The sequence below is a fragment of the Bidens hawaiensis genome, unplaced genomic scaffold, assembly GCF_021521415.1.
Source record: "Bidens hawaiensis isolate Kalapana, Puna unplaced genomic scaffold, B.hawaiensis_p1.1 tig00016463_1, whole genome shotgun sequence".
Lineage (NCBI taxonomy): Eukaryota > Viridiplantae > Streptophyta > Magnoliopsida > Asterales > Asteraceae > Bidens > Bidens hawaiensis.
In genome coordinates, this window is record NW_027492511.1 from 153,264 (window position 1) to 168,064 (window position 14,801).

Sequence of the window (14,801 nt, forward strand, 5' to 3'; positions counted from 1 at the left end):
TGTTTTCATGAGAGAGAAAAAGTTATATTTATATTTACATTTTTTATTCACTTTAATTGTGGACCACAAGATTTAAACATTAATTAAAAACATGTGGTTGAGAATGGTTTTCTAGAGTTTTCACAACTTAAATAGGTTTTTATTTTATACTTAGCCTATATATATATATATATATATATATATATATAGGATGATTGTCATTTAAGAACTCTAATCTAGTTTGATAACTTTAAGAACTCATCTAGATCATAGATCATTTAAAATTAATGGTTCAAAAGAATAGTGACATTGAGGTAATTAAATAAAAAGGTTGTGGACAATAGTTAAATTGGAAAAAGGGTGTTATAGGGATTAATCTGTCGTGGGATGTCTTTGACGGTTATTCAAATTATTTTTTAGATTTCATTCAATTTAATTTATGTTATGGTATAAGTGCATTTCTAAAATCCAGTGGGAAATAATGGAAGAACATGGCTGAGAATGTTAATTTGCTGAAGCAAAATATTATTTTTATATTATTTCGATGCTTGCCGATTCCAAGTAATTAAATTTAGTTTCATTGCGTTTGTATTATATCATTAAACATTAACATTGTTGGTGGCTCATGCCACTATTATATATATGTTCCCTAAGGTATATACGTATAAAATAGTTAAGTTACGTATATTTAGACGTCTATTTTTTTATTTAAAGCTACACATAAAAGAAATTAAAAACTGATGTTAAACAATGTATATGCACATATGTAAAAGCCTATTATTTATTTTGTGCATATAGGTACACACAACAATAAAATAAAAAAAAAAAACAATGTTAAACGATATATATATACACAAATGTAATTTACTAATTTTTAAACATATGTAAATAGTTCACTTACATTTATGTAAACATCTATTTTACAACACAAACGTAATTTTCTAACTTTTACACATGCGTAAATACTTAACTTACATATATGTGATGTTCGGTCAATTTGTATGTAGTTCGTGTGTTTATTTTACTTGTTTTAGTTGTTTATTTCATGAACTTTGGTACTTCATACGTGTTTGTTATATTTCATGTCATAGGTGATTAAAGCAGTTAATGGACCTGTACGAGCACGGAATGAAGACCCGGGATGATGTGTGACTAGCATGATAAAAAACTAGAGAATCTGGGTAAAAGTTGGTTTAGCATATCATTTGCTGAAAACAGAGTATCATATGCTGAGCATAAAAGGAGCGTACATCAGAAGTTTTTAAAGTATGGTTTGTTGAATTAGAGTATCATACTCTAAAGTTAGAGTACCATTTGCTGAGTAGAGTATCATTTGCTGAAACTAGAGTATCATATGCTGAGCAAAATAAAACCACGTGATTCCAAATTTAAAACCCTATATAAGAAAAAAGTTAGCGTTTGAGAAAAGGGATCTCTGGATTCAGTTCCATGCAGTTTCTAGAGCAGCAAGAGGAGAAAACCTTCATTCCTATTCATCTCAAGGCCATATATATGATCCAAATCATCAGAATCGAAGATCGAGAGATGCCGAGACGCCGCTAGATCCTTCGAGTCATACTCGGGATGTATAGTTTGTAATATTTCAGTTTATTTCTCATGTACTAGAACAACTAATTATAATTGTCTTGATGTTAATCTATGAGTATTGATGTTTAGTATGTCCGTGCATTCAGTCGGTTTAGGTTTTTGTCGATCAGAACGATTAGTTTGTCGGTTACTATAATAATTGCTCATAGGATTGTTTTGACCTGTTAATCGTGAGAAAGCATACGTTTGCCCTTAGTTGAGTCACACTTGCAGGGACCGTTTGATAACCAATGCCGTATGTTAGCAAGCGTGGATACCTAAGGTTTAACCGGTTAGTCAGTCTGTAGTTGACACAAGATAGTTTATCTGTTAAGTTACATGAGTTTGCTGTTAGTTTGCTTACTTTAATTCCCGGGTGTGATTTGTTTTGTTTAATTGATTGAATACTTGATTACTTGTTTGTCTGTTATAAAACTCAATTTGTTTGCTAGTGTGATCAGCGCTTTGAATAGTTACTTCATAATGTTAGGAATTGGTTTCACTTTACACTCACCACATACTTCTCGTGGTTCGACACCCTACTTACCCTGACTAGCTTAAGGTGATTAGGACACTGATTTAATTGTTTTTTACTAGAAAACGACAGTCTAGCATCAATATGTAAGCATCTATATTTTGTTATGTATTTGTGGATTACAATAAGATTCTAAAAAACATAATTAATTTCTAAGAGTAATTTAATTCCTAACATATTTGTAAAACCTAAAAATTGAAAAGAGACAATACAGATGAGAGAAAATAGGAGCAAAATTAATTAATTGGTTGAGATATATATATATTACTATTCTACCCTTTTGATTTATTTTTAAAATTTAATTAGTAAAGAAAATGAGTGGCTAATATTGGTTTTTAGAGTTCTTAAATGAAAGTAACCTTATATATATATATATATAGGGAGAGGATTAAAAGAAAATTCATCTTTAGGGAGAAAACTTAAAAACTTCTAAAGAATTATTTTTAATTAAATATAAAAAAATATTTTTAAATTTCCGTTTTTGCCATTATTTTTATATTTTGGTCCCCTTCACTAGAAAAAAATAAAAAAAATAAAAAAAAACCCACTGTAATGCACATACGTATTACTTTGCGAAACCGTTGTATTACACATGTGTATTACTATGTTTTTTTAAGTTCAATAGTGTTTAGTTGTATATATTCAATATTTGTGTATTGTATATGTGTAGTAGTGTTATATTATATGGAAAAAATAATAATAAAATAAAAGTCGATGTAGTGCACATGTGCGTTAATGTTGTATTACACATACTAACCAATGTGTAATCGATGTGCGTATTAGTCTTATATTGCATATATACAATAGTGTGTATCAAATATGTGCAATAGTGTTGTATACTATGCAATACAAACACTTTTGCATACATGCAATGCACACAATTACACATGTGCACTACACCGACGAGGTTACCGACAAGGTTTTTTTTTTTTTTTTTGAACTAATAACAAAATATAAGAATAATGGAAAAAACAGAAACTTCAAAAAAAAAATTTTAAAAAAGTTAAAAATAGTTTTTAAGAGTTTTCAAGTTTTCTCTTTAAGTGGAGTTTTTACTGGATCCCACCCCTATATATATATATATAGGGGATTGAGGAGAAAGTGAATATTGGGGGCTATTAAGCACCTAAGCTTAGACGTGAAACCATAAAAACGACATAGTTTTGATTAAAAACTAGTTAAATCTTAATTTAAATTCCTATTTTTATGTGCAAACAAAATTGCAAACCCAGGTAAGGTTTTCTCTCTGATCCAAATGATGCTCCAATTCAATTATAATTCATCACTCTATGATGATACATAGAATCCATTCTTCATAAATAATTCCTCACATCCATTCTAATGCACAAAACAAAATTCTTCGTAACCACATCTGGTCATTAAAAATTGAAATTAAGTTGACATTACATATGGTCATAAACAGTTTAACTTAAATCATGTTAATCAAAAAGCGTGATTGATTTCCCTATATGGTCAATTAGTCAAAGTTTACAAGTCTTTTTTTTTTTAACAATCCTGTTAGGGCTTTTTTAATTTCATTAAAGAGTAGTCTGGACATGAATCGTAATCAAGTTAGGGATGATCGGATAAGAATTTTATGATCAGACTGAATTTGTAACCCGGGTAATTGAAGATCAATTGTGATTTGCAAATTGAAGAAGATGAATTGCCAGACATAATTGCTCATGATCAACGAATAATAAATTAAGTATTTATGAAGTTTTCCTAAATTAGTGGAGATGGAACAGGAATAAAATAAATAAAATGATATTCTTTGCACAAAAAATAGGAATTTAAATTAAGATTTAACTAGTTTTTAATCAAAACTACGTCATTTTGATGGTTCTACGTCTAAGCTTAGGTACTTAACAGCCCTATATTCACTTTCCCCATATATATATATATATATAGGGATAGATTATTGTAAAAAGACAATCTTTCCTAGGAATGGTAAGAATAATTATGGGCCATTAGCTTAGGGGATCTAAGGGTTGAGATTTAAAATTACCAAAAACCGACATAATTTCCTAGAATTACTCTTTCACCATTATAACCGACATAGTTTCCTATAATTATTCTTTTACCATAGGTTTTAATGCCAAATGTCAAAAATACATTGTTTCTTACCATTCCTAGGAAACTCTTTATTCTTATTTAAACAGTTATATATATATATATATGTATATATATATAGGGGAAGGTTCATGTGCATTTTAGTCTTAACATGAGAACGTAGGAAATAATACCAATTTATAAAAAAATGAGAATATAATACACAATACTAACTAAAATATCAATATACATAAACAATTATTTATAATAACAAAGAAAAAAACTTAAAAATTACAACAAAAGAATCAAAATCAAGAAGAAAACAAGAACAGCAAATACTAATATAAGCAAAAGAAAAAATATAATAATAACAACAAAATATAAATAAGCAAATGCTTATAACGTCTCATAATCGAAAATTAGCAAATACGAACAAAAAATAACATCAAACACTTAGAAAAATAAACCTAAATAATAATAACAAATTGGTTCTCACTGTTTTCATGTTAAGAATAAAATGTATTTGATCATGTTTCTATATATATATATATATATATATATATAGGTTATTTTATAAAGACAATGTTTCCTAGGAATGGTAAGAATAATTATGGGCCATTAGATTAGGGGATCCAAGGGTTGAGATTTAAAATTACCAAAAACCGACATAGTTTCCTAGAATTATTCTTTTACCATAGGTTTTAATACCAAATGTCAAAAATATATTGGTTATTACCATTCCTATAAAACTTTTTATTCTTATTTGAACCATTTTCTATATATATATATATAGAAAAGGGTTTAAATAAGAATAAGAAATTTCCTAAGAATAATAAGAACCACTAGGAAATTAACATGTGGAATTATTTTAATTTTTATTGAAGGGTAGTTACGTAATTTTATATTTTCATATAATTTAATTAAAAAATCATAAAAACCGTTTTAGTTCCAACAATTATGGGATTTGAACGTGGTCTTTGTTTTCCAAAATACCAAAAGTCAATTAATAAGAAACTGCATCTTCAATCTTAAGAATTTTTGCTAGGAACATGATTTATTATGCAAACCCTTCCCGATAAATTCTATGAATGGACGGCGAGAACTGTAAATGATCAATTGATTACTAATAGTGTTTATTATTATTAATACCGATGGTGTGTTATTTCCGATTCAGTCGTTCAGTAATAGTGTTTTAGTTCATATAAAATATCATGCATGGTTTTCTACAAAAATTGTCCGATGTATTCAAGGTTGACACAATTCCATTTACAGTGTGTTAGGAATTAAACGAATAGTTTTTAAAGTGCCTTACAATTGTTTAAATTTAAATTATTATTGTTTAGATTGAAGATACAAAGCATTTAAATGCATGTTGCAAGCTACAACGTTATATTTTTTAAATTTTTAGTGATAACTATAAGTGTTTGTTCACTGCCACACAATTGAAAGTATATTAGATGGTGTTTGAATTGCTTGAGCACACCTTGTATACATGGAGTTTGATCCGATCGATGATTTCAAAATAAATCTTAAAAGGTAGAATTATGAGATATGGTGTTTTGAAAATAATGGAAAACCCTATATATTAGCCATAATAATCGCATCTTCCTATCGTATTTTGACTAAAAAAATTGGCTGTTCCAAATTTTAATAAATTAGGTGGACGATTTTGCCCCTTAGAAACTACGGGAAGAGTAAAGTTAAGAAATACCATGGTTTTTTTACAATTTCTAATCTCAACCGTTAGATTGGTTGATCTAATGGCCTATATTTATTCCTACCATTTTTAGAAAATAATGTGTTTTTCCTATAACCTTACCCTATATATATATATATATATATATATATAGAAAATGGTTCAAATAAAAATAAGAAGTTTCTTAGGAATGGTAAGAACCAATAGATTTTTGACATGTGACATTACAAATTATGGTTAAAGAACAATTATAGGAAATTATGTCGGTTATAATGATAAAAGAGTTAATTATATGAAACTATGTCGATTTTTGTTAATTTTAAACCTCAACCCTTTGATCTCCTAATCTAATGGCCCATAATTATTCTTACCATTCGTAGGAAACATTGTCTTTTTACAATAACCTATCCCTATATATATATATATATATATATGTTTAAGTTCAGGAGAGAAACGAAATTAATGTGATAAATGAATATGAGCCACTAGTTTTATTTTAGGTTTTATATGTTTAAAAATAAATGAAAAAAATGTAAATGCAACAATAAATGCATTCTCTCTCTTCAATTAATACAACTAATATAACTATAATAAATCACTATCTAATTATGGATACACATATCATATACGTGTGTAGGTTATATGTTTTTCGTGTGTAGGTAATATGTTTTCTTATTCTTAGAACAAGTGTATGTTATATGTTTTTATTTAGGTTGTATATTTTTTATTGACATTTAATGCTAACGTATGTAAGATAGTTTTTTGTATTATTCATCACAATGTACCTACTTGTTGATTGATATTGATATATTGAGTTGAAAGAAATTGGTTTTGGATAGAAAAAATTTAATATATGAATAAATTGTATTTTTGTAGGATAAAATTTCCAAGGGCTGCTCAACCAAACCCCCGACCCATGCCATACATCCAACCCATTAACCAAATGCGGGCTTGCTATAATTGTGGTGAACTTGGCCACTTTCATAGTGCGTGTCCACGACTCGCAAACGTGAACACACTTCGGCTGGCTCCTGCTCCGCAATTCCAGCTCCAAGCTTACCAAGCCTACCAATCGATTCAGCCACAAGTTCCTCAATTGATGGCTAATCAAGCTCCACCATTGCTAGCTATTCAAGCACCTGCACCTCATGAGGCTCAAGCCGCTCAAGTCGCTCAAGCCGTTCAAGCTCCTCAAGATAACCGTGGGCGTGCTTTCATGATGAATGCCCACCAAGCGCAACAAAACGGCGATGTGGTGAACGGTACGTTTCTTGTAGACAACCACTTTGCTACCATTTTATTTGATACCGGTGCCGATATGAGTTTTGTGTCTTTTGAATTTGAGTCCTTGCTTGCTAAGCCCCGATCTAGACTTAAGAGCTCATACACTGTTGAAGTAGCGAATGGTAAATCCGTGACGATCGACTCTGTTATTCGAGGTTGCAAGATAAATCTTAATGGCCACACGTTCTCAATCGACCTCATCCCGATGCAATTGGGAAGTTTCGACATCATAGTAGGCATGGATTGGTTGTCCTCTCACCGTGCCGAAATTGTTTGCTTCGAGAAGATAATTCGTATTCCGATTGCCGATGGTCAAACCCTTCGTGTTATTGGTGAAAAGCCTTCTCCTTCGAGTCTTAACCTCATAACGTGTTTTCAAGCCCAAACATACTTGCGCAAGAAGTATGTAGCGTTCGTGGCTCACGTTGTTGAAAATAAGGAGAAAAAGATTGAAGACATTCCGGTTGTTCGCGACTATCCCGAAGTGTTTCCCGATGACGTTTCTGGTCTTCCTCCCGTTCGAGAAGTCGATTCCGCATTGATCTTGTGCCTGGTGCAACTCCGATTGCGAAGGCTCCTTACCGTCTTGCACCCTCCGAGATGCAAGAATTGTCTACCCAACTCCAAGAACTTTCGGAAAAAGGGTTCATTCGCCCTAGTTCGTCTCCATGGGCCGCACCCGTTTTGTTTGTCAAGAAGAAAGATGGTTCCTTCCGTATGTGTATCGACTACCGCGAGCTCAACAAGCTTACAGTCAAGAATTGTTACCCCTTGCCTCGCATCGACGATCTTTTCGATCAACTTCAAGGAGCTTCTTGCTTCTCCAAGATTGATCTTCGTTCGGGTTATCATCAACTACGCGTGCATGAAGATGATGTACCCAAGACCGCCTTTCGGACTCGATACGGACATTATGAGTTTAGGGTTATGCCCTTTGGGTTAACCAATGCACCCGCGGTATTCATGGACCTCATGAACCGCGTGTGCAAGCCATACTTAAACAAATTCGTGATTGTCTTTATTGATGATATCCTCATATATTATAAGTCCAAAACCGAGCATACAAAGCACCTTCATTCCATCCTTGATCTCTTGAGGAAGGAACAACTTTACGCGAAGTTCTCGAAGTGTGAATTCTGGTTGAGCGAAATTCCGTTCTTGGGGCACATAGTAAACGAAAAAGGAATTCACGTTGACCCCGCCAAGGTCGAAGCCATCAAGAATTGGAAGACTCCAACCTCTCCTACCGAAGTTCGTTGGTTTCTTGGTCTCGCGGGTTATTATCGTCGCTTCATCCTCAATTTTTCCAAGATTGCTTTGCCCCCTAACCGCTTTGACTCACAAATATAAGCCTTTCGTGTGGGGGCCAAAGCAAGATGAAGCATTCCAAACTCTTAAACGTATGCTTTGCGATGCGCCGATCCTTGCTCTCCCCGAGGGCAACGAGGACTTTGTTGTTTATTGCGATGCTTCTAACCAAGGCCTCGGTTGTGTCCTTATGCAACGAGGTAAAGTCATCGCCTATGCTTCACGGCAACTCAAAGTTCATGAAAGAAATTACACGACGCATGATCTCGAGCTTGGTGCTATGGTTTTTGCGTTAAAAATTTGGAGACATTACCTTTATGGCACAAAATGTGTGGTATTCACCGACCACAAGAGTCTTTAACACATTTTTGACCAAAAGGATTTAAACATGCGGCAACGTCGATGGGCCGAATTACTTAGTGATTACGACTGCGAAATTCGCTACCACCCCGGTAAAGCGAATGTTGTAGCCGATGCCCTTAGCCGAAAAACTCATGTCAAATCTATCTTGCTTCATAGTGTGACCGTCCAAACCGATCTCCAACTCCGAATCTTTGAAGCTCAACATGTCTTTGTCACCGAGGGTAATATGCACGACGAAATGTCTTGTGGCGCTGAGCTTCAACTCGAAATCAAGCGCAATGGTTTGTTGTATTACCTTAATCGTTTGTGGGTTCCCAATCGTGACGATCTTCGTACTTTCATCATGGAAGAAGCTCATAAGTCGCGATATTCTATTCATCCCGATGCGGATAAGATGTATTTCGACTTACGGTCCACATTTTGGTGGCCTGGTATGAAGAAAGACATTGCATTGTACGTCGCAAGGTGCCTTACTTGCTCTAAAGTTAAGGCCGAGCATCAACAACCATCTGGTTTACTCGTGCAACCGCACATCCCGATTTGGAAATGGGAAGATGTGACCATGGATTTCGTGTTTAAACTTCCAACCACTCGAAACCGCCACGATGGAATTTGGGTTATTGTTGACCGTTTGACTAAGTCCGCGCACTTCACTCCGATCAATGAAAAATTCTCGGTTGATCAACTCACTCAAATCTATGTTCAACGTATCGTGTGCCGTCATGGTGTACCCTTGCGTATTATTTTCGATAATGATAGTCGTTTTACTTCTCACTTTTGGTCATCTCTGCAAACCGCGTTGGGAACTCGTTTGGACCTTAGCACCGCCTATCATCCTCAAACCGATGGGCAATCCAAGCGGACAATTCAAACGCTTGAGGATATGCTTAGGTCTTGTGTTTTGGATTTTGGTGGAAACTGGGATTCTCATCTTCATTTGGTTGAGTTCTCCTACAATAAAAGTTTTCATACGAGCATCGGTATGGCTCCATTCGAAGCACTCTATGGTCGTAAGTGTCGTTCTCCGATTTGTTGGAACGAGATTGGTGAAACCCAAATCATCGGTCCCGAACTTGTCCAAGAGACCACTGATCGAATCGCACAAATTCGACAAAATCTCTTAGCCGCTCGTATTCGCCAAAAGAGCTACGCGGATAATCGTCGACGACCTCTCGAGTTTAATGTTGGTGATCGTGTTCTTCTCAAGGTATCTCCTTGGAAGGGTGTTGTTCGTTTCGGTAATAAGGGAAAACTGTCTTCTCGATATGTTGGACCTTTCAAAATTCTCAATCGTGTTGGTAGCGTGGCCTATACTCTTGAACTTCCGCAAGAACTCGCGAATATTCATCCGACGTTCCATGTGTGGAACCTTAAGAAATGCTTAGCCGAGGAAAATCTCCACATACCACTTGACGAAGTGCGCATCGATGAATCTATGCACTTTGTTGAGAAGCCGGTGGAAATCATGGACCGCATGGACAAAGAGACCAAACTTAGCCGTATACCTTTGGTAAAGGTTCGTTGGGAATCTAAACGAGGCGCTGAATTTACTTGGGAGCGGGAATACCAAATGCGAACTAAGTATCCCCATTCGTCAGTTTTTCGATTTGTTTTCGTATTTGTAAACCCGACTCGTTGGGTCGTTTCGATGTACTAAATATTTTAATAAAGTGATTCTCGACATTTAATATTCATTATTCGATGTTCGTTGTCATTCAAGTATTTATAAAGTCCCGAGCCTTAAAGTAATCAAGCCGTACGGGTTAAACACGTAAAACCGAAAACTATTTAATTTAATTATAAAGTTTAGGGTTAAAAAATGTAAACTTGAAAACTTTATTTAACTTAAAAGATATTTATATTATCATTTAAAGGTTCTTTAAACTTCAGGGGCTAATAGTGTAACATTTTTAATTCAATTTATATTAAAATAAAACCCTACCCGCCTCCCCCCGCCCACCCCCGTTTTTCCGGCCACCCTCCGGCCGCCGGAAGCGGCACCGGAGGTGACCCAAACACCACCAAACTTCGTCGTTTTAACCAAATAAATATGTAAACGCGTTTCTCCGTCAATATAAAACATTAACCAACTATTTAATTGCGTTTAACATCCGTAAATCACCCCGTAATCGTCGCCGGAAATCCGGGTAAATCACATTAATGCATTGACGCGTATACGCTCCGATTAGTTGTATAAATAGGGACCTAAGCCTTGTTACAACTCGCTCATACCTTCTTTCCCTCTAATTCTCTCTACAATAGTCGTAATAATCCGGCAAAGCTTCGGCTCCGGCGAGTTCTTGTTCTTCACCAAATCAACACCTTTTGAGGTAATTGTAACATGTTTTTGATTAGTTTTGATCCAATAAACAAAAACCCTATACTAATTTAAACACACATGAAACAGAAACTGAGATTGAATTATTAGGGTTTATGTTCTTCATGTGAAGAAGATGAACCTGAAGTATTATATATATATAATGTTTTTCAGATGTAAAACGAATATGACTCACAGCCCAACTGGTTAACTACATAACATGTATCCAACAGACCCGGGTTCGAAACCCGGGTCAAGCGCTATTTCATTCTTTTTTTCTGATGATCTGTTTATTATTATTATTAATATTAAATAAAATCATTAAACTGTAATACTATATATGTATATTTACAACTAAGATCTTAACGAATATGAGGCCTAGCTCAGTTGGTTAAACATGAAACTAATAACCTCCGGACCAAGGTTCGAAACCCGGGTCAGTCACGTTTTTATATATATATTATTTAATAACAGTTTATTTATTTATAACTAATAAATCATTTTAAGCAATTAAAAATCAAAATAAAATTATAAATTTTTTTTAAGTTAAATAAAAATTATATAAATTAACTATAAAATGTATCTCACCATTTTACACTAGAAACCGAGTTTTTCATTCGTAAGCCGTAACTAAAAATCGTATATTAATTGCGACGTAAACTTTAATATATTAAAAATCATCTCGTTAAAACAAAAATTATATTTTTTCGACTTGTAAACATTAGTTCAAGTATTTCAAACATACAAACTTCGTATCCCCGCCGTTAAAATAATTAAACCATATTAATAACCGATTTCCGTTAAAACATAAATAATAATATAATAATCTAAGAGCCATAGGATTCGTAATAAAATTATAAAATAATAACTAAATTCTAAAAATTATTCGTGCAATTAATCAACTTTAGAATCCCGTTAGAATAGCCGTTAAAAGTCGTGTTTATTCTTATTTATAGTTCGTACGGATTGACCGCTTCGGTTTCCTTTGACGCCTTCAAGTTATTCTTATTCCTTTTTCACTAGAACTACTAAGGTGAGTTTTTCACCACCCCTTTTTAATGTTTTAATGTTTCGGGGTAGCATATGTATCCTTATAAAGATTCAAGTATTATTTCTTCTATTACAAAACTACAATTCGTATATGGACTTGTGTGTTACTTGTATTACTTGCACGATTGGGAAGCCTCATTAAGTATGATCATACGCCCCCCTTTGCACTCTGGTCCATTTGTATCGAGTGGAAAAGGGCCTCATTATCCAAGTACGTTGGTTGTTACCAATTGGAAAGGACCTTACTTGCGCGATTATCCAGGTACATTGGTTGTACCAACTGGAAAGGACTTACTTGCTCGTTTATCACATGTCTATGAATTGTATGGTTTTTATGTACGTATTTAAACTGTGGAAACTCACCAGCTATATTTATAGCTGACCATATTTTATACATATGTTACAGGTACCGTGATTAGAGGTTGAAGTATTGAAGACACTTAGATTACTTAGGGTAATTCAATAAAAGAACTATTGTTATGGCTATGTTTTGGTTTGAACTTGTATTGTTACTTTCGAACTTGTGTTACTTGGCTTATTAAATGAATTAATGTTATTATGATCACTTAATAGTGCCACGTGTGTTTGAGCAATCTGTACATCACACTCGGGCGTTTCCGCTTAAGCCGGGGTGTTACAGTTACATGGAGGACTTTGTAGTCCTTGTTTATATTTTTAACAAATCTAACCATATAACTTGATATACTTGCTTAACTTCTACATATTTTAGTTTATTGTTCATATTTGTCAAGTTCCATGGTATTGGGTATGTGGTGACTAGCCTCGGTTTCATCCCGAGTTGAGAACCGAACCAAAAACCGAACTTTTGTTTAAAAGCATTATTGTTAACTTTTTGAATGTAAAACTTGTGTATTATTATTTATAAGTTATTTTACAAGTTCCATGATAATTGGGTATGTGGTAACCATCCTCGGTCTTATTCCGAGTCAAGGACCAAACCAAAAACCGAACTTTTGTTTAAAAGCTTTATTGTTAACTTTTTGAATGTAAAACTTGAGTATTATTATTTATAATTTATTTTACAAGTTCCATGGTAATTGGGTATGTGGTAACCATCCTCGGTCTTATTCCGAGTCAAGGACCGAACTAAACCGATTTCACTCGCTTAAGACACACAAGTGTGTTTTTAGCCACCAAAACTCATATTTTTCTTCAAGATTATATTTTAAATCAATTTTAGTTAGTTTCTCATACTTGGCATGTCGGTAACCAACTTGATCTTATAACAAGTTCGAACCGATAAGGTCGTATACTCGCTTAACGAACGTTAAGGTTCTTCACAATAGAACTACATACTTGGTTAAGTCTATTTTGATTTTATTGAGTTATCTCATAACATTTATTATCTTGGGAAGTTAACTGTGAGCTTGGTCAATTATCAAGTCTCGAACCGACAAACCCGAACACTCGTTTAAATCTCGTTTTGGGTATTCTTATAACCAAGGGTTTTGCAATATCGCATTTTAACCCACATTATTACTTAACATAGGTTGAGTAAAAAAGAAAAAAACTAATGAATTGAATACCGAGACCCGGTTTCGAGTAAACTTATTTTACAAAACTCGTTTCTTTAATTTCTCAAATATTTATATTTTAAATCCTAAACTTTATTTATTTACTTTATTTGTCATGTATTTTATTTTAAACCCTTCCAAGACTACCTACTAACACAAGACCCGTTTAATATAGGTCGTGCTCGTTAAACCGATCTCTCCGATTATTCACGACACTATCTTTCAAGTTACTTGTTAATGTGAGTACTTTTTCATCCCCCGTTTTCCATCTTTCATTTGGGGGTGGCATTGCATACTTATTCAAATTCAAATGATTTATACTTGAGTCTTAAACCACAACACGTATTGTATATGTTTACTTAAATAAATGCTCGATTTGGTGTTATATGCTTTACATGATTATGTGCAAATTCTTGAATGCTAAGGCGGGTAGCCTCTTGAATGCTAAGGCGGGTAGCCTCATCAAAGTATGATCATACGTTAATTCCGAGTATATATGGTATCCCCATATAGAAATGTGTCGTCAATGTATTCCTATTGACGATTTCATTATTGTCATCAATGTATTCTTATTGACGGTTTTATTATCTAAATTGTTGCTATTATTTATTGTTTTCATATACTAGTTGTGGATTTCATACTATATACTTATTGTCCAAAACTATGAAAATTGCTCACCAACCTTCGTGTTGACAAACTCTATTTTATGCAATGTTACAGGTTTGATGTTAGCTTGATTGGATTACTTGAAGAAACTTATTATCTTGGCTTTAGGATATTAGAAAATAAAAGAACAAGTGATTTGTTTATCTATCTATTTGGCATTTTGTATGTACAATTGTTGTGTTATTTATGATGATATGGATTTAAATGAGTTGTTTAAATATTGTAACCTTATAGTGTCATTGTGCAATGAGCAATCATGTCGCGCCTCGACGTTTCCGCCTTCATTGGTCGGGGTGTGACAAACATGAATACTTTGATATGATTAGGGGTGATAGTATTTTACCTAAATACCCAGTCCTAATTTAATAATGTTGTTTCTTTCTCTTTCCTTATATTATATTTTTTATAGTGGTTTAATTACAACCACAA

At 33.6% G+C, this 14,801-nt stretch overlaps 1 protein-coding gene across 1 annotated transcript in view; it reads right to left on the bottom strand.

Moving 5' to 3' along the window:
- Nucleotides 1–14,801, bottom strand: part of LOC143551590 (laccase-2-like) — an 88,048-nt gene that overhangs the window by 16,644 nt on the left and 56,603 nt on the right. The window contains exon 8 of the mRNA XM_077041989.1: nucleotides 3,433–3,439. Coding sequence (XP_076898104.1) covers nucleotides 3,433–3,439 — 7 coding nt within the window. The remainder of the gene's footprint in view (nucleotides 1–3,432; nucleotides 3,440–14,801) is intronic.